At 44.0% G+C, this 28,000-nt stretch overlaps 1 protein-coding gene and 1 long non-coding RNA gene across 5 annotated transcripts in view; one reads left to right on the top strand and one right to left on the bottom strand.

Annotated features, from left to right (window-relative positions):
* CA5B (carbonic anhydrase 5B) overlaps positions 1–28,000 on the top strand; it is a 133,051-nt gene that overhangs the window by 18,174 nt on the left and 86,877 nt on the right. For 3 of the 4 annotated variants that reach the window (XM_077888847.1, XM_077888852.1, XM_077888846.1), the window contains exons 3-5: positions 3,272–3,463; positions 4,337–4,391; positions 5,420–5,575. In XM_077888847.1, coding sequence (XP_077744973.1) covers positions 5,462–5,575 — 114 coding nt within the window. In that variant the 5' untranslated portion in view covers positions 3,272–3,463; positions 4,337–4,391; positions 5,420–5,461. Of the gene's footprint in view, positions 1–3,271; positions 3,464–4,336; positions 4,392–5,419; positions 5,576–28,000 lie in introns of those variants that run through there. The other variant, XM_077888849.1, reaches the window with a different exon arrangement.
* LOC144308416 (uncharacterized) lies at positions 13–27,752 on the bottom strand. Its single transcript, XR_013374885.1, has 2 exons — positions 27,403–27,752; positions 13–918 (listed from the first exon to the last, which is right to left on the bottom strand). It is a non-coding gene; the product is annotated as an uncharacterized LOC144308416 (long non-coding RNA).

Below are 28,000 nucleotides of genomic sequence, written 5' to 3'. Positions count from 1 at the left end.
TACGCGACAGTGTGGCACAGCATGGTTTCATTTATTTATTTATTTGCATGGTTTCATTTAAATAGTAAATTGCTTTATTTTTTGAGATTAACCCAGTCAGTAGTGCCGGTCCACAAGGTCAGATTAATCCAAGCATGAGATGGTGGGAGCTTAAATGAAACCTGTAACAATTGAAGTAGAGAGAAAGCATGTTTTTAAAAGGCATTTCTAAAATAAAGGTGTCCTGAGCACACTCGGAAGGTGCACCTGCGGGCGGTCTCTTTCCATGGTGTCGGTCACCGAGCAAGGGTAACGTGATTGTGAAGCGGGTGAGGAGTCCACACTCCAGGACACCCCACCACGTGGCTAGCTTGGCTTCTTACACGTGCGCAGAGCAGGACAGAAGACAAGCCACACAGTAAACCACAGGAGGGGTGGGAGCAGGAAATTCCTGGGCCAAACACGAAGTCGGGCTGTGGGCGCACCCCTGAGCTGGGGCGTTGATGGGTCCGGTGGAGGGGCTCAGTTCTGTTGGGGGACACATCGGGCACAGCCCTTGGCGGCGGCTGCCTTTTCCCGAGTGCTCAGACACAGAGGGGTCATTCTCAGGAGTCTGATGTTGCTGCAGAAGTCCTCTCTTGCTAAAGGGATTTAATCACCAGTTCTGGGCCCCTGCAGACCTCCTCTGCTTCTGCTTGGTATTGGTTCTGGGGTGTTGTCAGCTGGTGCTGGTCTCGGTGCTGTCTGGTCGCTGCACTGCCCTTAACTGCTCCCATCATTGCTTGACACAGGCCCCTGCTTGACTTGACTGACTCCATCTTGTTTTCCATAAAAAGCATCAGGACCTGGAGGCAGACTCCTCTTCAAGGGAGGAGAAGGCAAAGTTAGCCACATACTTGAGTCGTCGTCTCACTTGGGAGGCTGGGGGGGATGCTGATGCTAGAAAGGTCATGAATCATGGATGAGGAATAATTTGTAGGGAAGTATAGGGAGCATGTAAGGAAATAACAAATATATATATTTTACAACTTCTCCCCTAATTTAATTTTAAATATTACATTAAAAATAGAAATACATTTTGAGTGGTTATCCATCAAAGAATTGTGTCTTTAACTCCTATTTAATTTCCATGGGGAGAATCTGCTTCTCTCAAGATAAGCATCTTTACTACTTTTGATAAGCCAATGGATCTTGGACTTTAGTGTTTCTGGCAAATCAACATGGGAATTGAACAAATGTTGATCCCTCACTGAAATATTATCCACTTTTCTATGTAAATACTATTTTTCTCATCAAATAAATCCCTTTATTTCAAAGTAATATTAATTGTTGCTCCTGCATAAATTGCTTCCATTTCTTTATTTCTGTCTCATTTTGTATCAGATTGTCATATGCTGGGGTGCCTGGGTGGCTCAGTGGTTGAGTACCTGCCTTTGACTCAGGTCGTGATCCCAGGGCCCTGGGATCGAGTCCCACATCAGGCTCCCCACAGGGAGCCTGCTTCTCCTTCTGCCTATGTCTCTGCCTCTCTCTGTGTCTCTCATGAATAAATAAATAAAATCTTAAAAAAATTATCATATGCTTTTCCCAGTGGCTTTATTTTGGGTGAGGAAACGTTTAAATATTGTAGGTTGAATAAGGCTGTTGATTTCTTTTGAAGCAATCCTGTAGGGTCGGGCATTAATCTTTCTTTTAATAGTGTTTCAGCTGCACTTGCTGTTTCATAATGCAGTCAAATTTCAAAGCTTTGAGGATACAGCAACTAGAGGAAGATGGTTTGGCTCTGATAGGAATTTTTTTATTTTTAAAATTTTATCTATTTATTTGAGAGAGAGAGAGCACAAGCAAGGGCAGGAGCAGAGGGAGAGGAACAAGCAGACTCCCTGCTGAGTGCAGAGCCCAATGTAGGGCTTAATTTCATGATGCTGAGATCATGACCTGAGCCAAAATCAAGAGTTGGACACTTAACCAACTGAGCCACCCAGATGCCCCTATAATAGAAATATTTTTAAAGGTAAAAAAATCTTACCAACTTTAAATGATGTGTTGTATTCTAGAACGGAAAGATTGAACATTATGATATTGTTACTTAAGAATATTGGGATCAATACACTGGTAAGATAAGCAATGCTTAAAATACAAAATCGTTACAAATAACATTTCAAATGATATAAAAAAACTGTGCTGTCCGATATCGTATCCATAAGGCATGTATGGCTATTAAGCTTAAAATGTGGCTAGTGTAATTGAGGAAATGGATTTTTTTTAATTTTATTTTAATTAAATTTAAAAACTGTTACTAAATTCAGTTGTTGAAAACTTTTGGAATGTTTGGAACAACTTGAGTATATGCATCTATATTTTCAAGTAAAATCTGAATCAAGTAGTTCTTTGTTTTGTTTTTAATATTTTATTTATTTATTTATTTATTTATTTATTTATTTATTTATTTGAGAGCGAGAAAGAGAGCACAAGTGGAGGGTGGGGGGGTGGGGAAGGAGAAGCAGGCTCCTTGCTGAACAGGGAGCCCGAAGCAGGACTCAATCCCAGGACCCTGAGATCATGACTTGAGCCAAAGGTAGATGCTTAACTGACTGAACCACCCAGGTGCTCCCAAATCAAGTATTTCTGATGAAAATTTAACATCTAATTTGATGCATTGTGTGTAAAATACATAACAGATTTTTAAGACTTATTGTGGAAAAAAATGGAAAGTCAGTAATTTTTCGTATTGATTACACTGACAATCTTTTCAATGTATTTGGCAAAATAAAATGTTATCAGAAGTAATTTCACCTTTTTTTAAACTTTTTTTTTTTTAAGATTTTATTTATTGAGAGAGAGAGAGAGAGAGCACACAAATGGAGGAAAAAGAGAAGCAGACTCCCCACCAAGCAGGGAGCCTGCCACAGGGCTCAATCCGAGGACCCTGGGATCACAACCTGAGCCAAAGGCAGCCACTCAACTAACTGGGCCCCCCAGGTGCCCCTTTAAACTTTTTAGATATGGCTCCTAGAAACTTGAAAATTACCTTTGTAGTTTACATTACTTTTCTGTTTGTAGGCACTGTTACAAAGGGATAAAGGCAGATAATGCTAAATAAATAATGGTTAAAATGTGAGATCTGTTAATATATTCTAAATGGCATAAGAACATAAAGTCAAACAGCTTTGGGAAGTGATCTGGAAAGAAACTAATATTTATGAGTGCCATGTGACTATATATTTGCTAAGTGCTTCATTTAACTTCCCCAGAGGTCTTTGATGACGATACTATCATCTGCATTTTTCAGATGAAGCAAAGCTGAGTGAAGTTAAGTGCTTTCCTGCCAGGTCACAGCACTGACAGATGGAGAACTGGATTGAAAATCTGTGGACCACACTCTGTGCAGAGCCTCTGAGCTCCTGCAGGCTCAGCAGGTGCAGCCTCCTGCAAGCTCTGGAGTCTGAGTGTTTTAAGGGTACCCAAGATTTGTTTTAATCAGGTAGGGTAAAACATACAGACATGGAAATGACTGTCATGAAAGAAGCATTTTATCCTACAGTCCCTAAAACCAGAAGGCAGGCCACCTGGGGAAGCACCAGGGATGGCCAGGAGGCAAAGGGAAGGAGGAGAAATCGTGGATGAGAGCCTGTTTTGGTTTCTGGGGGAAGGGATGCATAAGATAGTGTAAGTGGACTGAAGATTGGCCGCTTTGAATAATTTCACTAGGCTCTAGGGTATAGAGGTTGTCCCTAGTTGTCTGCTACCTAGTCCTGGGGAGGTTAGGGCACAGGACTAGTGACTCAGCATGTAAGAACCCTATAAAGGAGGTGGTTGGGCTCTGGATTGGTTGGTTTCCTTATGAAGGGCACTCTCCCAGGTGTTTGTTCTCTCTTGGAATTAGCTAGCCCTGGGAGGGACAACCCCTCTTGTGTCAGAAAGGCTTCAGATGTCAAAGCACCGAACAGAAACTGGAACACATTGTTATAACACTGAGGCACCCTGAATGAGTCCTTGAGGACTTGGGCGGGAGCTGAGAGCTGGGCCACACCATGGGCTGGCTGGGAGAGCTTCAGCCACCAGCACCCCTGGAGGCCAAGCGCCAGGGAGGCTCAGAGGGCAAGGCTAACAGCAGGGCCACCTTTCCCTGCACCCTGTGGGCTTGAGCCTGGCCGCAGACAGCCTGCCCATTTGTTGCATATATGCTTTCATTCAGTGATGTTTGTAACATCCAAAATTTTCAGCCTAAGTGAAGTTTGAGTACTGTAAATTGTTTGTAGGTAATCACCAAGTATCTGATTCAAATTCACATTCAATAACAATACTAGAGTAAGATCTCATTTTTAAAAATATTTTCTCATTTATTGTTCTATAGCTACATATCACAGAGAGCTACAGAAATTGATGGATACGGTGCAGTCAAGCATAAGGTAATACTATTTTCCCTAAATCACTTGAAACACACCTTACATTTGATCTCAGAGTGGAGACGTTGACAAGGCACTTTGAAAGTTGCCCCAGAAGACAATTTGCCACTTAAGATGCATGTGTTGAGCCCCTGGTCCTGGGACACCTTGAAGGCCACAGAAGTGATTCTGTTGGTGGGCACTGACCTCTGGTTTTGCTGCCATGCCCCAGCGCTCAGGGACTCGGGAACACAGTGCTGTCCCCTCTGCTCCTTCTGAGTCCCGGTGGAAGCACCCAGAGCAGCCCTGTTGACTCTACCTGCCCTCTCACAGGCAGGGGGCAGAGAAGAGTCTGACAGAACCTTGGCTTGGCTAGCTGTAAAGAACAGTTACCATATCCTTCAGGATCTACCTTTGTGCAGGCCCCAGGGTTAACTGTCCAGTATTCAGGATCCCAAAGGGGCTGTTCCCTGGGGGTCCACATCTTCTCTCTCTCTCCCCACCTCCACCCACCTGGCTGTCTCCCCACTACCTCTTTCCCTCTTCCCCTCCACCTCCCTCTTTTTCCTCCCTTCTCTCTGTCTCCCCTTTCCTCCCAGGGGCCTGGCTCCCCTGAATTTGCATTGTGTTTTAGAAAGGAGAACTCTATTCCTTTTTCTTGAAAAAGAGGAGCCTCTTTGTTCATGCACCAGCTACCACCTGATGCCTCCCAAAGAGGTCAGAGCAGACCACCTGCAGCAAACTCACTAGACTGGGCGGAGAAAGTGGTTTTTGCCATGTTCCCGTGGAGGACTGTCAGGACTATACTGTTGTCAATTATGTCTCAATTAAAATCTGTTATGTCTCTTTTTTAAAAAAGAGAACCTTGCACAGTGGATTATATGTAAGAACAAAGCATGGGTGTGATTCTGTCCTTAGGCACCCAGAGGTACCTGCAACTCCTCTGGACCAGTGCTGGTCCCCAGACTCCCCAGGAATCAGGGTCTTGTCTTGCAATTCCTGAGTGGTTTTCACGCTGAATGATAGTTTCGGTGACCCCTTCTCTTGGCCAGGACACCCTTGTGGAATTTGGGTCATTCGATCCTTCCTGCCTGATGCCTGCCTGCCCAGATTACTGGACCTACTCGGGGTCCCTGACTACCCCTCCACTCTCTGAGTCTGTCACCTGGATCATTAAGAAGCAGCCCGTAGAGGTTGATCATGATCAGGTATGTTCTTTCCACATTTCTGTATGAGGAAATGCTAGTCTGTCCCTTTAAAACAAGGCTGGGCTCCAACTTTGGCATCAGTTGTTAACATCTTGTAATGCTTATACATTTTTATTAAGATGTGCTATAACATTGTCTCAGTTTGGACATGAAATTGGAAATACTTCAAATTAACCAGAGAGGAGTTAACACATAGAGGAGCATAAGCTTTTTGCTCTCATTTTATAGTAACGTGTTTTACTGTATATGCATTGTGCAGAATCTCTGAAAATTAAGACCTTTACATGGAAAAAATGAAGGCTGGAAACCCTTTGATATTTCTTTATTCATTTATTATTAAAGTGTAGGTTATACACAATGTTATATTAGTTTCAGGTGTACAACATGGTGATTTGACAATCCATATGTTATGCTGTGTTCACCACAAGTGTAGCTACCATCTGTCACCATACAAGTCTATTACAATACCACTGACTATATTCTCTGTGCTTTTTACCTTTCATCCTCATGACTTATTAATTTCATTACTGGAAGCCTGTACCTCCCACTCCTCTTCACCCGTTTTTCTCATCCCCCCCATCCCTGATATTCCCTCCCCTCTGGCAAATATCTTTTTTTTTTATATTTTATTTATTTATTCATGAGAGACACACACAGAGAAAGGTAGAGACATAGGCAGAGAGAAGCAGGCTCCGTGCAGGGAGCCCGATGTGGGACTCGATCCCGGGACTCCAGGATCACACCCTGGGCCAAAGGCAGATGCTCAATCGCTGAGCCACCCAGGTGTCCCCCCTCTGGCAAATATAATTCAGAGTTTATTCTCTGTATTGATGCAAAAACCTTAATTTTCTTAAGAGAACTTACTGTGAAATTTCAAGGTAAAGACAGAGCCCAAAAATACAGAAATTTTATTCTAAGTCAGAGGTTTTTACTTGGTAATTGTTCTTCATTTAGAAATGAAAGTTTAGGGGCACCTGGGTGGCTCAGTGGTTGAGCATCTGCCTTTGGCTTGGATCATGGTCCCGGGGTCCTGGGGTCGAGTAACATCAGGCTCCCCGCAGGGAGCCTACTTCTCCCTCTGTGTCTCTGCCTCTCTCTCTCTGTGTGTGTATCTCTCATGAAAAAATAAATAAAATCTTAAAAAAAAGAAAAGAAATGAGAGTTTCAGTGGTGGTTACTATGTCAACTCACAAAATGTTTAATTCAAAAATGAACTAACTGTAATAATAATTGCTTTTACTTGTTTTTTTTTTTTTTTGGAATTCTGATTAAAAAAATTTTTACAAGAACAGAAGCTTCCAAGTTCTTTTTTATGAAGCCAAGACAACAATGAAACCAAAACCCACCAAAGATTGGCACTCCCCAAAAAGTAAATACTAAGCCCCTAAAGTAATATCTGTCAAGAATATTTAGGAAAAAAACTAAAATGTTAGAATCCACCAGTATATTAGGTAGGATTTTTTTTCTAGTAGGATTTGTCCACATAGGATTTTTTCTAGTTATAAGGATCATTCAGTATTAGGAATCATACACTTATGATCAATAGATTACATCCCGTCCGCAAAGCTAAAGGGAAAACTCATATTTTCATAAATTCCTAAAATATATTTGATAATTCATCATGTATTTTTTTAAAAGGTTGTATTCATTTAGGGGTTCCTGGGTAGCTCAGTTGGTTAAGTGTCTGCCTTCAACACAGGGCTCAATCCCAGGACCCGAGATCATGACCAAAGCCCAAATCAGATGCTCAACCAACTGAGCCACCCAGGTGGCATCATCATGTATGTTTTGTAAAATTTTTTAATAAAACAAATGAGAATTCCCTAAGTTAATAATGTCGATTAATCTGGGCTCAGAAGTAGAGTATGACTGGTATGGAAAGGATATCTACTAACTCCACTATAATTATTATACTAAATATTAAATTGATTAAATTCTGGTAGCAGCCAATAAAGTTAGGCAAAGTAAGATAAAGGAGGGTTCCCCGGGTGGTTCAGTTGGTTACGTGTGTCTGCCTTTGGCTCAGGTCATTATCCTGAGGTCCTGGGCTGGAGCCCCACATCGGCTCCCTGCTCAGTGGGAACCTGCTTCTTCCTCTCTGCTTGCCGCTCCCCCCCCCCCCGTTTGTACTCTCTCTCTGTCAAATAAATAAATAAAATCTTAAAAAAAAAAAGAAATGAGAGGAACATTATTGGAGTACTGTACTAATTTATAGACCTCAATTCCTGTGACAGTCAATCACAAGATATAACAGAAGAACCCTACTTATAATGGAAACTAATAAACTAAAATACCTTCGGATGAACTTGAAATGTTAAAACTGTCAAATATTCCTAAGAGACACAAAAACTATTTCAAATAAAATGCATACTATGGTATTGAATAGAAAAATATCCCAAAGACACCTTTGATGTCCGTTCTTAAGTTGTAATTTTCCATGAGTTGTTTATTCTCCATAAGTTTCATGTGGTCATCATAAATATATCAGTAGTTACATTGTGGGATACTGTCCTGTGTATTATAGGATGTTTAGCAATATTCCTGGCCTCTACCCACTGGATGCCAGTAGTACCCCAAAGAGTGACAACCAAAAATACCTCCATACATTCTCTGATGTCTACTGCAAGCTCACCCCTGCTTGAGCACCACTAATATGTACTAATCTTTAATATCAACTAATAAATGAAATCCTTTACCGCTTAGTGTGTGAAAGAAACCTCTTCAGTGTGAAAATGGCTTTTAATTAACACATTGGTTTACCAGTAAAAGCATAGGTAGGGGTGATTCACTTCTTATTCCCTATAGCTCACCAGCAGAAAACTGATTTGTTGGAGGATTCTTTACTTACAAACCAGAATGACATTCTGTTGTGCTGCAGATAGGAAAACTCCTGAGGACATTTGAAAGAAAAATACATTATAAGAAATCCACACACAATGGGATTAGACTGTCCAATCTCATGCTATGACCACCTGAAGAGATAGGTATCTATGAAGAGTTATTTCTATCATAAGAATTTCTCTTTTAAAAATCATCTACCTGGGGATCATTCCTTAAATAAAAAATTGCCCCCCCCCATTTCAGTGGTGAGTGGAGAATGCTACCCATCAGATAACCACACCCCTGAATCCCAAAACATTTGGTATCTCTCTGAAGGGGCACCTGCACCCAAATGTTTGTAGAAGCAAAGTCCACAGTAGCCAAAATAAGTAAAGAGCCCAGATGTCCATCAATGGATAGATAAAGAAGACATAGTATATATGTGTCTGTGTATATATATACACTATACATACACACATACAATGGAATATTACTCAGCCATCAAAAAATGAAATCTTGCCACTTGGAACAACATGGATGGAACTGGAGGTTATTACACAGAGCAAAGAAAGTCACAGAGAGACAATTACATGATTTCACTCATAAGTGGAATTTAAGAAACAAAACAGGATCACAAAGGAAGAAAGAGAAAATAAGATGAAATCAGAAAGGGACACAAACCATAGGAGACTTTTAAAAAAAAATTATTTATTTGAGAGAAAGAACATGGGCAGGGGGAGAAGCAGAAGAAGGAGACTCCCCACTGAGCAGGAAGCCGAACAACTTGGGGCTCATGGGGATCAATCCCAGGACCCAGGATCATGACCCGAAGGCAGGTGCTTTACTGGCTGAGGCACCCAGCCCCCACCCCCCATAAGAGACTCTTAACTCTAAGAAACAAACTGGGGTTGCTGGAGGAGGGGTAGGATGGGTAACTGGGTGATGAACATTAAGGAGGGCACTAAATGTAATAAGCACTAAATGTTATATGCAACTGATGAATCACTAAACTCTACCTGTAAAACTAGTTTAAAAAAAAGGGAAAACCTCAAGAATGTCTTCATTAAGCGATATTTAGCATCCTCAACATTGAGCTGTCCATCCCGCTCAGCTCTGGATAGAATCTGTTGCCTGTTTTTGGGCTTATCATTGGCTTCTCCTTTATATCTCTCATCCGATCATTGGAGCCAGCCCAACAGATGCATTCTGCATGGGCTTTTGAGGGAATTTTTCACAAAAAGAGATTGATTCACACCAACTTAAACAGACTTTAAACGTAAGGACTAAAATCAGTTACCCAGCAGCCCTTGAACACTTGTGGATGTCACATGTTTTCAAGTACTAATGGAAAATATGACTCTACTCCATCATTATCCATAGAAATGAAAAAGGAAAATCATTTGGATACACAGAAAACACTTTCTAGGACTGTAAGAAGGCTGAAAATTAAAGGAGAGTCCACCTAAATGAACGTTGTTGGGGCTAAAGCATAAATCCTGAAGGGCCGTCACCATTTCCTCGAGAGCAAAATTGCAAAACAAGGGGGCATTAGCAAGCAGCCTGGAAGACGGAAGCGCACGTGCCCTTTAGGGGTAAACATAAGCTCCTCTTTCTTTAAAAGAGCGTCCAAGTGCCCTCCGATCATTTTTGCAGTAAGGAGACCGAGTGCCGTTGTGCGCACGTTCTGTCACTGTGAGGACCTGACGGAAATGAGTGCATTTCGTCCGTGCAAATGTCCGGGCCGAAGCCAAAGGCCTCCTGGGCGCGCTGCCTAGGCCCGGCGCCGCGGGCCTGCGTGGGGAGCTGGGGGGGGGCGGTGGGGGCGGCGGGGGCGCCCGGCCTCGAGAGCACGCGGCGCCCCCGGCAGTTGCCGCGCCCGCCAGGCGCTGGCCCAGCTCGCGCAGGACCCGTGACCGGTGACGCGGGGTTCCCACGAGGGACGTCTGTCAACGGTCGCCCTGGGCCTGCGCGCCTCGCGGCTGCGGACGCGGACGCGGACACGGACACGGACGCGGACACGGACGCGGGGGGCGCCTGCGGGAGCGACTTCCCGCGGCAGAGGCGAGGCCGGAGCGCGCCGGCCGGCGGTCATGGGCAGCTACCTGAGCTCGTACCTGGGCACCACGAAGGACGCGCGGCCGCGCCCCGCTTGGACGCGCCCCGCCGCGCAGCCCGGGCCCGGGCCCGCCCACCGCCCGCTGGGCCTGGGTCAGGGCCAAGTGCTCTCCTTCTACCGCGAGCTGTGGGGCCGCCGCAGGCCGCTGCCCACCCTGCCGCCCCGCTGGGGCCGCGCCCGGGCCCAGGGCGTCGTGGTCCCCAAGCCCTGGAGGCGCTTCCACAGCAGGCCGCCCCTCGAGATCCTCACCGACCGGGATTCGCCTCGCAAGACGTGGGCCAAGCCCTGGCTCTGCAAAGCCCAGAGCCTCCTGAACATCTGGAACGTGGTGACCGTCAACGTCCCTTCTCCCGAGAGCAGAGGCGGCAGCGTCTCCGGGGCTCCAGCCGACCGGGAGCGCCCGGACCCCCGCGCCGAGGAGAGCCCGCTCAGGGCCCCCAGCCGACGCAGCAGAGGAAAGAGGAGGACCCACAGGCCGCTCTGGTTTGAAGCCCCCCACGCCAAGAGGCGCAAGCTGAATGCAGAGGCCAGGACATCTGCCTTCAGGCCCGTCTGGAGAGACGGAGTGGTCCCGATCTTCGTGCCCAGGCCTGGGCCTCTGAGAAGAGGCTTCTGCTCCTGGCCCCCGCCTGTCTAGCGGAACACCCACCCACCTGGGGGGCCTGCCTGACCTGCTGCCGCGACACCCGCAGCCCGGGGCCCCCCCTGTGTCCCGAGCCAGAGTCCCGCCGCCGCCACCACCTCCTGACACTCAAACCCGCCGTGCTTTGACCCTGCTGCCCCCCGCGCCTACGCGAGGCACCGACACCACCAGCCAGCCCTCACCACCGCAGCCTGCGCCTCTGCCCAGGCCCCCAGACCCGCCTCTGCTGATCCTGCAGGGCCCACGCTCAAGACACACCGTTGCTGCCAAAACCTCTGCCTTCCTCCTGCCCTGCCCTGCCCTGGAACCCCACCTACCAGGAAGGCCTGCTTCTCCCCTATTTTCCCAGTTTCCATAGTGAAAACAGTGTGCTTGTTCTATTTTAACAAGAAGAATAAGCAACTTTAGTATCAGACAGTGTCTTTGTCTTTCTTTCAAAGGTACGCGTAGTGGGATTTCGCCTGCACCACGAATTCTCTACCTTGGCACTGGCAACATCTGGGGCCAGATAACCGTTGTTTGTTGGGTGCTGTCCCCTGCTTTGCAGGCTTTAAGCGGAATCCCTGGCCACCAGCCCCCAGGGGCCAGCAGCATACTCACATGGTGAAAATACAACTATGGCTCCAATCATTGCCAAATATGCCAGGGCGAGGTGGGAGGTGGGCTGGATGGTGGGGGGTGGAGGAAGGGGGCGGGGCGGGGGGTTTCCGGGGGGGGGGGGGGGGGGGGGGGGGGGAGGCACACTGGTGGAGAATCTCCGAGGGACAGTGACCTCTACTGGCAGAAACAGTCAAGCTGTTTTTCACGCATTCCCCTGCAGAGAGTCAGAGGATATGCTGTAAACAAAGCAAAGTCCCTTCTCCCATGGAGCTTGCTTTCTAAAGGAGGTGGAGACAGAAGATAAACAAGTAAATAAATGGACACACTAGCAGGTGCAAAGAAGTATAAAGAGGTATAAAGAAAAATAAGGGGGATCCCTGGGTGGCGCAGCGGTTTAGCGCCTGCCTTTGGCCCGGGGCGCGATCCTGGAGACCCGGGATCGAATCCCACGTCGGGCTCCCGGTGCATGGAGCCCACTTCTCCCTCTGCCTGTGTCTCTGCCTCTCTCTCTGTGTGTGTGACCATCAAAAATAAATAATAATAATAAATAATAAATAAATAAATAAAATAAAGAAAAATAAGGGAGGAGGAGGAGGGACACATACAATTCCACCAACACCACTGTGCCCCAAGTACTTTCCTGGGTCCCCATCGCCTTGGAACTATGCCATCCTTTACTACCAGTTCAACTCTGTTCCTCAGGGTTTCCATTGGTGGCAACTTCTGCTTTCGGCAACTTCAACCTCCGCAAAGAGATTGAAAATATTTTATCTACCTAGATACAAAGATTTCTAGGAGGTTCAAATTGTTGCCGAAAACACTAAGCTCAACATTTTCAACGTTGACAGCTGCTGTTAGATACAAAATATCCTCTAAAAATCAAGGGTGTGTCCTGAGGTTTACTCCCTGCCATTTGCTAGACTTGAGCCAAGGCACTTCATGCTCCATGAGTTGCTAGAAAGGGGTTCAGATCCTAGTGTGTCCACGAGGGTGCTGGTGGCATTTTGTCCCTGGATGGAGTCCCACATCGGGCTCCCTGCATGGAGCCTGCTTCTCCCTCTGCCTGTGTCTCTGCTTCTCTCTGTCTCTCTCATGAGTAAATAAATAAAATCTTTTTGAAAAAAGAAATAATGATGCCTTTGGCCCAGGGCGCGATCCTGGAGACCCGGGATCGAGCCCCATGTCGGGCTCCCGGTGCATGGAGCCTGCTTCTCCCTCTGCCTGTGTCTCTGCCTCTCTCTCTCTCTCTGTATGACTATCATAAATAAAAAAAAATAATGATAGTTCTTTAATTTTTATGTATCAGGGTCACTTCATATAATGGCCGTAGGGAAATGGGTGAAGAGTCTACAGCAGAGTTTCTCAAGCTGAGCACTGTTGACATTTTAGGCTAGAGAAGTCATGCTTGTGGAAGGCTGTCTATTCTTTTGTAGGATGTGTAGCACATCCCCAGCCTCTACATGCTCCAGGCCGGCAGCACATCCAATTGTAAAATCTAAGAACCTCAGACAGTTCAAAATATCCTCGGGAGCAGTGCAGGGAAGAAATCCCCCAAGGTTGAGGACCATTGGTACACAGGATCTCTTTATGTTATGTCTGCAAGTCTTTTGTAAACGTAAATGTATTTTTTCTCATTGAACACATACCAATACAGGAGCAAAGCAGTTTTAAAGCTGCCTCAGTACAGTAAAATGACCTACAAGAATAAAACTAGGCAATGGATTAATAATAGTTTTGACTGGCTTCATTGATAAGGAGATAACATACAAGTGTACTTTGAAAATAAGAGTCATTCAAATGCAAGATATTGATAGCCTTCAGCATAGGAGTGGTCTTAATAATTATGTAAAATTTTTGGAAATTTGTTCTGTTACGTGTTCAGACATATCAAGGATTTATCAGGGAGCCACCCCCTGTTCTCCTGGCCCAAGAAGCACCACTTCCATCACTTGTGCAAGATTCACATGAGCGAGAAAGGGGAATAATTTTAGTTGCTGAGGGTCTTCAACTAAAGAATATTAAGTATCCCTCCTACATGGTGGCTCCTCCAGTAAAAGGAATGTTAGAATTTTTACCAAACAGGAAGTAACCTTCCACTCAACAAATACCAACCATAGAAATAGAATTGTCGAGAAGCTTTTATACTTTGTTCAGATACAGGCAGTTGAAGTAGTCATGAGTAAGCCCACTTGCTAAAGGATGAGGTTGTGGGAAAGGCCAGGGGAGAGCACACCCTGCTTCTGGAGACAGCTGTATGGCAAAGGCTGTAGAAGACAGAGAAACTCATGAACTGGAGCTTCCTCCTTGTCTGGATGATGCTTTGAAAAATTAACCATGATGTCTTGGCTCCCCCAGGAGTGAGAAACAGAGGACCAACAAGAGGTAGAACCCAGGCAGTACAGAGCTACCTCTTCTATGGCCATTGACACGAGATCCATCAGGGGAGTGTCTACTGAGGTAGAAGAAGGGGGAGAAATGGGTGGGTGGACACTGTTTTCTTGTGTGCACTGTACTTTGATAGGCCTGAGGTTTAAAGTCCTGGATGTTAAGCATGTTTCAGTCACTCACAAAAGGGTACTCACAACTAGCATAGATTAGCCGGTATGGTTAGGGATGTGAGGAAAAGCGCTCCTACTGCAAGGGCTTCCAGATTCCATGACCCTTCCCAGAAGTGCAGGAGTGTAGTGCTAAGACCCTTCAACACCAAGGTCATAGTGTCTTGAGTCAACAGAAGATTCAAAACCAAAGAAGTAGAGACATACTTCCTGAGATGCCTCAGTTGGCTCACAACATTCCATACCCCACCTGAGAACAGACCCAGGACAGTCGGAAGGGCAAAGGGCTTCTAGATGTCATGTGGCTTGTCCACAGTCCTTGTCAGGAGGGTCTCTAATCCCTGCCCTGATATGAACTTCATTGTCTCCATGCAAAGAACACCCTCTTTAATTTTATCAGCTGTGGAGTCACCTGGGTGATTATTAAAAATCCTTAGTTTGGGGATCCCTGGGTGGCTCAGCAGTTTAGTGCCTGCCTTTGGCCCTGGGCACAATCCTGGAGTCCCAGGATCGAGTCCCATGTCGGGCTCCCAGCATGGAGCCTGCTTCTCCCTCTGCCTGTGTCTCTGCCTTTCTCTCTCTCTCTCTCTCTCCATCTATCATGAATAAATAAATATAATCTTTAAAAAATAAAAAAATAAAAAATAAAAATCTTTAGTTTATCTGCAACACAAGCCTTCTCTGGGCCCTGGGACATGAGAGCAAGGCCCAAGTCTGTGCTGCATTGGGAGCCCCTGTATTCCTGCCATGTGGCCTGTCTGGGCACTCAGTGAGCCTTGGGAAATGGATGGATGGATGGATTGATGGATGGATGGAATGGAGAAATGAATTCCCTCGTTTCTATGATATCTCAAGAGAGACAAACCAAGAAAGTAAATTGAGCCACGACCAAATAGGAAAGGGGGGGAAAGGAGGGAGGTTGCTTCTCCCAAATCATTGTTTACTCAACACAGCTATTCAGACAACACAATGACAGCCGAGCTCTCCAGCAACAGAACACCCCTGAATACAGCGAGATGGGGGTGACCCAGAGGAAGTGTAAATGTGAGGGAAGTTTGTACTGAAATGGAAGTACCATGAGGCATGATTGTACAGGGTAATTCAGTACTGATTTACTTAGCACCCAAAAGATATAAATTTCTCCCATTCGTGGGTTATGTACATCTAGTGTGACTTCTCCCTGGTCTTTCTACCCAACGTGACCACACTGAATGTCTTCTAAGATTTACACGGAATGAAAAATTAAGCAACAAGCAGCTACTGAGCTGAAATTGTCTTTGTTAAGTTTGTTTTGATGTACTAAGTAAACTGAAATGCCTAAAATCTTCAAAGCTCTCATCATAAGATAAAAATCCTAAAATTATGTATAGTAATGGATGTTAACTAGACTTTGTGGTGATCATTTTCCAGTCTATACAAATATCACTTCCTTATGTTGTCCACCCGAAACTAATGTAATGTGGTAGGTCAATTTCACTTGAATTTAAAAAAATTAAGTAAATGAAATGCCAGGAGCACAAATAAACAGAAATCCTACATTTTCAAGATTGTAAATATAGGGGGGTCTGATGGAATTATCGGAATTTGTTTCAATAATCATTTTGTTCAACTCTTTTACAAAGTACTAATATCTGTACATATCCTAATGGCTTCTCAAGCAAATCCCTGAAAAGGTAAAAATGTCCACTCCCTTTCCTCAAGTGTAGAAGGCCCTGGATTTATACTAATCCTCTACAATTTGGCTCCACTGCCATTTCTCATCAACGGCGCCAGACACTGGATCCAACTGCATCCAAGGGGTGGTAAGAATCAGGCTCTTGTTTCTGGAAATCAAAGGACTAAATAGGAACTGGGCTGCTGTTTTACAAGCACAAGACCATTAGTCCCCTTACTGTGGACACGACAGCATGTTGTCCCTTTTAGATCACAAGACTTATCCTTGAATAATTAGGCAGAGGAAGAAATTGGTTCCATACCCTATACTGTGGAGCCCAGAAAAAAAAAAAAAAAAAAAGCCATGCCTCAGTAAGACTTTTCCCTCTCTTGCAAAAGTATAAATTACCCTAAAGCCAAAGTACATTTCCCAACTTACTTGGGAAGTAGATTAGACTTTACCCTTAGATTATATTTCCCTAGAAACAACCCTCAACATTTAAAAATTTCTGTGAAACTATTTTTAAATCTGGCCTAAATCTTATTGTAATAACTTGAAAACACCTAGTTGCCATCTTCTTCAAATTCATAAGAAATCTTCATGTAACCTGGTCTAAAGAAATCAGAACTTCCGGGGATCCCTGGGTGGCGCAGCAGTTTGGCGCCTGCCTTTGGCCCAGGGCGTGATCCTGGAGACCCAGGATCGAATCCCACATCAGGCTCCCGGTGCATGGAGCCTGCTTCTCTCTCTGCCTGTGTCTCTGCCTCTCTCTCTCTCTCTCTCTGTGACTGTCATAAATAAATAAAAAATATATATATATTTAAAAAAAAGAAATCAGAACTTCCTGTCCTGTCATTGAAATTTTTTCAACATCTTCTTTTCTCCTTAAAAAAAAAATCCAGGAGTCAGGGGCTCCTGGGTGGCTAAGTCGGTTAAGTGACCATCTCTTAATTTAAGCTCAGGTTATGATTTCAGGATCATAAAGTAGAGCCTTGGGTCAGGATCCATGCTCAGCAGGGTCTGCCTGAGATTCTCTCTCTCCCTCTGCCCTTCTTCCCACTTGCTGTCTGTGTCTGAAATACATAAATCTTTTTTTTTTTTTAAATCCAAGTAGTAGCAAGAAAACCACTTGATATCAAGATTTAAGTAAGGACATTGAACGAGTTGTCTTGTTTTTGTCACATTTGGTCCACTTTCCTATCATGGCCCCCAGGCCCGGCTTCCTCGGTGTGGGCGCGATGCTGTGTGAGGCTCGGTTTTCCCTGTCACCTTGATCCCAGCAGGCTTTGGGACAGGTTCAAGTCTGTGCATTCAACTGCAGCCATGCAGCTCCCCAGGCCGGCCTCAGTAGACCACGATGCGCAGAGGTTTCTGCTTCTCACCCCTTTGCCTTGGGCTGCCCTGTCAGCTCCTTCTCCTTCACTCCTTGGCAGCATCTGCAGCAACTGGTGGAGCTTTCCAGTCACTTCGACTTCAGAAAGAGTTGAGGGCAGTGGGATTGAAACTGGGATCAAAGCTGTCTTCCTGCCTCTGGCACACAGCTCCTCTCCCTCCAGCAGTGGCGGCCTAAGCGGGGTGCTCCACTGATTTACTTACTCTGCTCACTCCTCCCCCCAACCCGGCCTGTCTCCACTTCCTTCCCCCCACCCGTTCCATTCTCGCTCCTCTAGGAATGGCAAGGAAGAGGGGAGAGAGCTTTGGGCATCTACAGAAGGAAACAGCAAAGTTCCTTATCCTTAGCCAGGGCTCTTTGCGGACCACCCTCCCCCCCCCCCCCGGCTGTTCTGCTGTGGGGGTCCTCTCCTCTGCTGTGGTGGGCATCCTCAGGTTCTCCATTCAGAGCACCTGTGGGGCCACTGGGGACCTGCCTGGGCACCTCCACACTGCATCTTCCCTGACGTGGGCGATGCACTCTCACCACCTCCCTCCATCCCACCCACTCCCAGGCTTTCAGTGGTGCTCTCCCAGCCTCACGTCACCGCCTCCTCCTTTCCCTGCAGTGGGTTCTCAGCCCCAAAGGCAGGGGGTCCCTCCAGCTCCCTCCTGCAGCCTCCACTTGGTCCCAGGAACACACTGCAGGGCAGACTACTTGCAAAGCTCTCCTCTCTCAACCCAGTCACTGGAGCTTGAATCAGCCTTCCACCTTTAGACTTCTCCAGCTACAAGGCAGGCTCTGTTTCTGTTCATGGTACCTACGCCCTCAGGCACTGGGCTCACCATCGTGCACGTTGGGGAGCATCTGACGGGGAAATAATATGCCAGTCTCTCTTCTACAGACAGCTCCACTCTCTGTGAGTGATTCTCTGTCTGACGTGAGGTAGACGGGGACACAAGCAAAGGTATCACTCAAAGCGCATGATTGCTAGTGTGGCAAGTGCCACAGCTCATCAGAACGGATGCAGTTGTCAGCACCCCACCTGGCTGCATGGTGCATATGGGCTGGAACCCATGCCCACCCGGTCCTGTCCTGTGGGGAAGGGAGTGGAAACACCACAGCCCTCTCTGCAGGCCCACAGCCCCTGCCCCTCTGACCCTCCAGCTCTCTCTCCCACTGCCTGCTTGGGTGAAGGTGACTAGACCAGTTCAGCTGTCCCACCTGTCCTGCATGGACACAGCCAGGACCTCTCTCCAGGAAAAACATCCTCTTGCATAGTCAGTCAAGGGTGTCCTGGATCAAGGATATGCCAACCACTGGTTGCCAAGTATGCCAAAGCATCCTCGGGAGATCCTGAGCTCTGTATCACTGGAGGAGCTCAAGCTTGATGTAAGAGATATTGTAGTAAGGACTGGGTAAAAGGCAGAATGAAAGCGAGACTATTCATTATTCTCTTTATTTGATTGTCTTTAGTGAGTTACTTTTTACTGTTCAATTCTGTACATCTTGGTGTCTTCAGATTTTCTACAATATTCATAAAATCAGTAATGAGGAAAAATAAGTAATAAACAGTAATATTCCAGATCTGGATCCCTGAAGCCATCCCGGAAATGGATATCTGCCACTGGGCTAGTCTGCTAGGGCTGCTGTAGCAAACACTACAGACCCTGTGGCTTGAATGACAGAAATGTAATTTCTCACAGTGCTGGAGGCCAGAAGCCTGAGATCAGGGTGTGGTCAGGGCTGATTTCTTCTGAGGCTTCTTCCTTTGGCTTGTGGATGGCTGTCCTCTCCTGTCACACCTGGGCTTTCCTCTGGGCACATCTGTGTCCTCATCTCTTCTTCTTGTAAGAACACCATATTGGGTTAAAGCCCACCTATATGACCTCATCTTAGATGAATTATCTCTTTAAGGAACCTATCTCCAAATACAATCACATTCTCAGCTACCAGGGGTTAGGACTTGAGCATATGAATTTTCAGGGAATGCCATTCATCCCATAGCAGCTATCTCCAGGGTTTATTTTTGTCCCTCACTGGCACCAAAAGACCGTTTAAGGCAGAAGAGTTAAAACCTGAGGCAGTTGCCAACTGCTGGTGTGTTCCATCCACCCTCATGCTGGAGAGAGGCAGTGTCTCTACAAAGTTGTTTTCAATCTTGTCTTGCATTTTGTGGTACCCTTTCCCACAGGGGAAGCCTGTTTTTGTAAGGATGCAGGCTTCCTTATGGCAGCACATGGAGAATAGGGCTCAGCCATTGAACTGCATCCCAAACACATCCTTATTCATTAGGCAGCTCTCATCACTCAGCCTCCTGACAGCAGTGTTGCTGGCACTCATACTGCCTGGCAGCAAGATCAGCCCTTCCCTCCACTGAGGACATCCTGCCAAAAGCCATGTCCTCCTGGAACATTTTCCCCTTGAAGGCTGCTTCTGGCTAATCCAGCTTCAGCTTAAATGTTGTCTCTTTTTTTTTAGAATAGCTACACCAGCTTGCATTCCCACCAATAGTGTAAGAGGGTCCCCTTTCTCTGCATCCTCACAAACATCTGTCGTTTCCTGACTTGTTAATTTTATGGAACTTTTTAAAAAATTTGACAGTAGAGCTACCCTACGACCCAACAATTGCACTATTAGAGATTTACCCCAAGGATACAAATATAGTGATCTGAAGGGGCACCTGCACCCCAAAGTTTATAGCAGCAATGTCCACAATAGCAAACTATGGAAAGAGCCCAGATGTCCATCAACAAATGAATGGATAAAGAAGATGTGGTATATATATATATATATATATATATATATATATATATATATATATAATATAATATAATATAATATAATATATAATATAATCATAGAAAGACAGTGATCATATGATCTCACTTATAATCGGAATTTAAGAAACAAAACAGAAGATCATAGGAGAAGAGTGGAAAAATAAAACAAGACAAAGTCAGAGAGGGAGACAAACCAAAATAGACTCTTAATCATAGGAAACAAACTGAGGGTTGCTGGAGTGAAGGGGGGATGGGAACATGGGGTAACTGGGTGATACACTATACGTTACTTATTTGAAGTTAAATTAAAAAATAAATAAACAAACAACATTTCTTTGAATCAGAGAGGCCTTCCCCTGATGGTTCAACATAAAGAAGTCCCCACCCTACTCTATAGTTAAGTCTAGTACATCCCTTTCCTTCCTAACACGTTTGCCATCAATATCTCCATTGGTCCTTTGGAGCATTTCCTTTTTTTTTTTTTAATTTTTTTAAAATTTATTTATGATAGTCACAGAGAGAGAGAGAGAGGCAGAGACACAGGCAGAGGGAGAAGCAGGCTCCATGCAGGGAGCCCAACCTGGGACTCGATCCCAGGTCTCCAGGATCACACCCTGGGCTGCAGGCGGCGCTAAACCGCTGCACCACCGGGGCTGCCCCAAAGTAGATTTTAAACCAAAGACTCTAATAAGAGGTGCAGGGCACTATATCATAATAAAGAGGACTATCCAACAAGAAGATCCAACAATTTTAAGTATTTATGCACCCAACTTGGGAGCACCCAAATATATAACACAACTAATAACAAACATAAAGGAACTCATTAATAATAATACAATAATAGTAGGGAACTTTAACACTTCTCTTACATCAATCAATAGACCATCTAAGCAGAAAATCAACAAGGAAACAATGGCTTTGAATGATACACTGGACCAGATGGAGTTAAGATATATATTCAGAGCATTTTATCCTAAAACAGTAGAATACACATTCTTTTCAAGTGCGCATGGGACCTTTTCCAAAACAGATCACATACTGGGTCACAAATCAGCCCTCAACAAGTACAAAAAGATTGAGATCATACCATGCATATTTTCTGACCACAACACTATAAAACTTGAAGTCAACCACAAGAAAAAAAATTGGAGGGGGATCCCTGGGTGGCTCAGCGGTTTAGCGTCTGCCTTTGGCCCAGGGCTCGATCCTGGAGTCCCGGGATCGAGTCCCACGTCAGGCTCCCGGCAAGGGCCTGCTTCTCCCTTCTCCTGTGTCTCTGCCTCTCTCTCTCTCTCTCTGTCTATCATAAATAGATAAATCTTTTTAAAAAAATTGGAAAGACCACAAATACATAGAGGTTAAAGAACATCCTACTGGGCAGCCGCGGTTTAGCGCCACCTGCAGCCCAGGGTGTGATCCTGGAGACCCGGGATGGAGTCCTACATCGGGCTCCCTGCATGGAGCCTGCTTCTCCCCCTGCCTGTGTCACTGCCTTTCTCTGTGTCGTTCATGAATAAATAAATAAAATCTTAAAAAAAAAAAAATACATCCTACTAAAGAATGAATGAGTCAACCAGGAAATTAAGAAATTTAAAAATGCATGCAAAACAAATAAAAATGAAAACATGATAGTCCAAAAGTCTGGGATGCAGCAAAAGTGGTCATGAGAAGGAAGTTTATAGCAATACAAGCCTACCTCAAGAAGCAAGAAAAATCTCAAATAAGCAACCTAACCTTACACCTAAAGGAGGTAGAAAAACAACAACAAATGAAGCCTAAAGCTAGCAGAAGAAGGGAAATGATAAAGATTAGAGCACAAATAAATGATACTGAAACAAAAATCCACAGTAGAATATATCAATGAAACCAGGAGCTGGTTCTTTGAAAAAATTAATAAAATTGATTAACCCTTAGCCAGACTTATCAAAAAGAAAAGAGAAAAAAAACCTCAAATAAATAAAATCACAAATTAGAGAAGAGAAATAACAACCAACACCACAGAAACACAATTATAAGAGAATATTATGAAAAATTATATGCCAACACATTGGACAATCTGGAAGAAATGGATAAATTCCTAGAAGCATATAAACTACCAAAACTGAAACAGGAAGAAATAGAAAAATTGAACAGACTAATAACCAGCAAAGAAATTAAATCAGTAATCAAAAATATCCCAACAAACAAAAGTCCAGTTCCAGGTGGCTTCCCAGGGGAATTCTACCAAACATTTAAAGAAGAGTTAATACCTATCCTCCCCAAACTATTCCAAAAAATGGAAATGGAAGGAAAACTTCTAAATTCATTCTATGAGGCCAGCAATACCCTGATTCCAAAACCAGGCAAAGACTCCACTATAAAAGAAAACCACAGGCCAATATCTCTGATGAACATTTATGCAAAAATTCTCAACAAAATACTGGCAAATCATATCCAACAGTACATTAAAAGAATCATTCACCATGATCAAGTGGGATTTATTCCTGGGTTGTAAGAGTGGTTCAGTAATCACAAATCAATGTGATCCACCACACTGATAAAAGAAAGGATAAGAACCATATGATGATATAGAAAAAGCATTTGATATAGCACAGCCTCCATTCATGATAAAAACCCTCAGCAAAGTAGGGAGAGAGGGAATATACGTCAACATCATAAAGGCCATATACAAAAAACCCACAGCTAATATCATTCTCAATGGGGAAAAAACTGAGAGCTTTTCCTCTATAGTCAGGAATAAGACATGGATGTCCAATCCCACACCACTGTTACTTAACATAATACTGGACTACCTAACCTCAGCAATCAGACAACAGAAGACAATAAAAGGCATCCGAATTGGCAAGGAAGAAGTCAAACTTTCACTATTTGCAGATGACATGATATTCATTTTAGAAAACCCAAAAGACTCCACCAAAAAATTGATAGAACTGATACATGAATTCAGTAAAGTCGCAAGATACAAAATCAACGTACAGAAATCTGTTGCATTTCTGTACACCAATAAAGAAGCAGAAGAAAAAGATATCAAGGAATTGATCCCATTTGCAGCTGTACCAAAAACCGTAAGATACCTAGGAATAAACCTAACCAAAGAGGTAAAAGATCTGTACTATGGATCTCTTATGAAAGAAACTGAAGAAGATACAAAGAGATGAAAAGCATTGAAAGAACAATTAGACATTAAAATGTCTATACAAAATAAATAAAATAAAATAAAATAAAATAAAATGTCTATACTACCCAAAGCAATCTACACATTTAATGCAATCCCTGTCAAAGTACCACCAGCATTTTTCACAGAGCTAGACCAAACAATCCTAAAATTTGTGGGGAACCACAGAAAACCCTACATAGCCAAAGCAATCACGAAAAAGAAAAGGAAAGCTGGAGGTACCACAATTCTGGACTTCAAGTTATATACAAAGCTATAGTGATCAAGACACATAGATCAATGAAACAGAATAGAAAACCCAGAAATGAATCCACATATATGGTCAACTAGTCTTCGACAAAGCAGGAAAGAATATCCAATGGAAATAAAGTCTCTTCAACAAATGGTGTTGGGAAAACTGGACAGCAACATGCAAAAGAATGAAACTGGACCACTTTTTTACACCATACACAAAAATAAATTCAAAATGAGGGGCCTGGTTGGCTTCGGGGATTGGGCATCCAACTCTTGATTTTGGCTCGGGCTATGATTTTGGGGTCATGGGATCAAGCCCTACATTGGGTTTCACAGCATGGAGTCTACTTGAGGTTCTCTCTCTCCCTTTTCCTCTGCTCCTCCTCCTGCTTGTGCTCTCTTCATTAATTAATTAATTAATTAAAAATTAATTAATTTTGAGATTTAAAAATCTTAAAAAACCTAAATTCAAAATGGATGAAACACCTAAATGTGAGACAGGAAACCATCAACACTCCTGAGGAGAACATAGGCAGTAACCTCTTTGACATTGGCCATAGGAACTTCTTTTTTTTTTAAAGATTTTATTTATTTATTCATGAGAGACACAGAGAGAGAGGCAGACATAGGCAGAGGGAGGAGAAGCAGGCTCCATGCAGGAGCCCGATGCGGGACTTGATCCCAGAATTCCGGGATCACATCCTGAGCTGAAGGCAGACACCCAACCGCTGAGTCACCCAGGTGTCCCAACAACTTCTTACTAGGTATGTCTCCTGGGTCAAGGGAACCAAAAGCAAAAATGAACTATTGGGACTTCAAGATAAAAAGATTCTGCACAGGGATCCCTGGGTGGCACAGCGGGATCCCTGGGTGGCGCAGCGGTTTAGCGCCTGCCTCTGGTCCAGGGCGCGATCCTGGAGACCCAGGATCGAATCCTACGTCAGGCTCCCGGTGCATGGAGCCTGCTTCTCCCTCTGCCTATGTCTCTGCCTCTCTCTCTCTCTCTCTCTCTCTCTGTGACTATCATAAATAAATAAAAATTAAAAAAAAAGAGTCTGCACAGCAAAGGAAACAATCAACAAAACTAAAAGGCAACCTTCAGAATGGGAGAAGATATTTGCAAATGATAAATCTGATAAAGGGTCAGTATCCAAAATCTATAAAGAACTTATAAAACTCAATACCCAAAAAACAAATAATCCAGTTAGAAAATGGGCAGAAGATATGAATACACTTTTCCAAAGAAAAATTCAGATGGCTAAGAGGCACACGAAAAGATGCTCAACATCACTCATCATCAGGGAAATAGAAATCAAGACTGTGATAAGATACCACCTCACACCTGTCAGAATGGCTAAAATTAACAACATAAGAAACAACAGGTGTTGGTGAGGATGTAGAGAAAAGGGAACCCTCTCGCACTGTTGGTGGGAATGCAAACTGGCACAGCCACTGTGGGAAACAGTATGGAGGGTCCTCAAAAAGTTAAAAATAGAACTACCCTATGACTCAGCAATTGCACTCTTAGCTATTTACCCAAAGAATACAAAAATACTGATTTGAAGGCATACGTGCACACCAACGTTTGTAGCATTATCAACAATAGCCAAAGGAATCCCTGGGTGGCTCAGTGGTTTAGTGCCTGTCTTCAGCCCAGGGCCTGATCCTGGAGACTTGGGATTGAGTCCCGCATCAGGCTCCCTGCATAGAGCCTGCTTCTTCCTCTGCCTATGTCTCTGCCTCTCTCTCTCCTCTGTGTCTTTCATGAATAAATAAATAAAATCTTAAAAAAAAAAAAAAAAACAACAGCCATATTATGGAAAGAGCCCAAATGTCCATTGACTGATGAATAAAGAAGATATGGTATATATAGACAATGGAATATTACTCAGCCAAAAAAATGAATGAAATCGGGGCAGCCCGGGTGGCTCAGCGGTGTAGTGCTGCCTTCAGCCCAGGGTGTGATCCTGGAGACCTGGGATCGAGTCCCACATCGGGCTTCCTGCGTGGAGCCTACTTCTCCCTCTGCCTGTGTCTCTGCCTCTCTCTCTCTATTTTTCTCTCATGAATAAATAAATAAATATTTTTAAAAATGAATGAAATCTTGCCATTTGCAGTGATGTGGATAGAGCTAGAGTGTATTATGCTGAGCCAAATAAGTCAGAGAAGACAAATACCGTATGATTTCACTCATATGTGGAATTTAAGAAAGAAAACAGATGAACATAGGGAGAAAAAAAGGGGGCAAATCAGAAAACAGACTCATAACTATAGAAAACAAACTGATGGTTACCAGAGGGGAGGTGGGTGGGGTGATGGGTTAAATGGGTGATGGCGATTAAGGAGGGTGATGAGCACCAGCTATTGTATAGAAAGTGATGAATCACTAAATTCTACACCTGAAACTGATATTACACTGTTTTTTAACTAACTGGAATTTAAATAAAAACTTGAAAAAAATTATCCCAAAGAGCTCAATCTGATATTTTATTAAAGTAATAATAGATTGAAATGGAAATTGTTAATAAATTGGCTTTGCTTAAAGTAACCCATAGTGTAGGTTAGAAATCCAAACTGATGAATAAATATATACAACTAGTATGTGTCTCTTCATCTGTGAAGCCAAACATGAAATCTAAAGATTCAATCCAATTTCACATTTATTGAGCACTTATTATGAGCCAAGTATATGCACAGCAGGCAGCTAAGCTGCTATGAATATTCTTGTCCATGTATTTTCCATATGCTTTATTTTTCTTGAGGATTTACCCAGGAGTGAAATTCCAGAGCATAGAGTATACATATGTTTAGCTTTGGTAACTCTTTCCTTATCCTATCTTATATTGTACATCTTGATTCCTTTTATGCACAGAGCCCATCTCTTTGAAATGTTTTCAGTGCTGTAGTGGCTGTGTGCTTCATCCATTGCACAGGCTTTCAATCCTTTAACAATTACCCAAAGATAACTGGTTCCATTAGCAGGATATGTCCTCTAGAACTATGTCGATCCTGTTCTGATCTGAATACCTTAACGCTTTGCTCTGTGACCAAAACCCAACTCTTGTGTATCACCAGCCAGCTCACTCTCTTGAATTTAAGAGCAAGCAATGAAAAAAACCCAGAATATCAGGTCATATTATATCCCCCATAATCTAAAAGACAACATAAATTTATGCTCCAAGGACAGCAAGCTAGCACTTTTATTTGCATGTGCTGCACTGAGTTTACCTTTTTCATCTGCACGAGCAAGCCTATCCCCATAACAGCATTGTTGACAAGACTTTCCTGTCTAAATAGAGTCTGTGTTGATTCCTGATTAACAACGGTCTTGCTTCTTAAGTTTGTAGACATGAAATCCTACACTTCAGCTCCCTAAGCTGGTCTGATACTAAGCTCACTTGAAAAGCATGTTCTTGCATAGGGAGTGGTTGTGGTCAGCCTTAATGTCTGGTCCTTTAATGAAATCAATGTTAATGATAAAGACCAGTGCCATCTCATGAAACCTTCTGCAGTAATGGAAATGTTCTCTCTCTGTGCTGTCAAGTATGGCAGCTGCTAGACAGAGGTGACTACGGAGCCCCTGAAAGAGCAGCATGTGATGAGAAACTGCGCCATCCAGTGCTAAGTGCTAATAGTTAATGCAACTTCAATAACCAGAAAACAGAACTACAAATCAGCCCCAAATACTCTGGAAACTTTAACATCAATCATCATAGGTAATTTAATTGTTGTTTTCCGAACTCCTAAAACAGAGGCGCAACGTTTAAGCTGTGACGCTTCTGCAAATTTAGCAAGTTGCCAAGTTCTTTAAGTCCAAGGCTTGCCAATCAGACGACTGAAAATTTAATCTAATTTCAAGTTTCAAGGTGACATACCTGTTCCACAGAGTTCAACTTGAATCGTAGTCACCAGGAAATGAGGCCATAATGTTCTTTCAGAGTGGAAAATACAAGGCAAACAGAGAAAGGAAAAAAGAAAACAAACTCCGCCCTCCACTTAAAGCTGCCTTAGCCATTCTGTGATCCGGATTAGAATATCAGAGAAACAAGCAAGCAACCTAGAAGGTTTCATGATTAAACCCCATTATTTGATGGGATGTCTGGGTGGCCGAGCAGTCGAGCGTCTGCCTTCACCTCACATCTGCCTTCAGCTCAGGTCGGGATCCTGGAGACCTGGGATCTAGTCCCACATCGGGCTCCCTGCAAGGAGCCTGCTTCTCCCTCTGCCTGTGTCTCTGCCTCTCTCTCTCTGTGTCTCTCATGAATAGATAAATACAATCTTTAAAAAAAAATCCATTATTTGGGTTAATACTGAGATAGAAGCAGCCCATCCCCTGTCAGTTATTTACGAAAATCTATTTGGAAAACAGATTAGTTGTCCTTTCTGAACTCTACCTCCAGAGAATGTTTCCTCTGCTGACTCAAAGCCAGAATCCTCTCCCGCCCCTCCTGTCGTTGCCGGGCTGAGGGCACT

The sequence above is a fragment of the Canis aureus genome, chromosome X, assembly GCF_053574225.1.
Source record: "Canis aureus isolate CA01 chromosome X, VMU_Caureus_v.1.0, whole genome shotgun sequence".
Lineage (NCBI taxonomy): Eukaryota > Metazoa > Chordata > Mammalia > Carnivora > Canidae > Canis > Canis aureus.
Note: the sequence above shows the minus strand (reverse complement) of the source record. Positions and strands in the feature narration are given on the sequence as shown.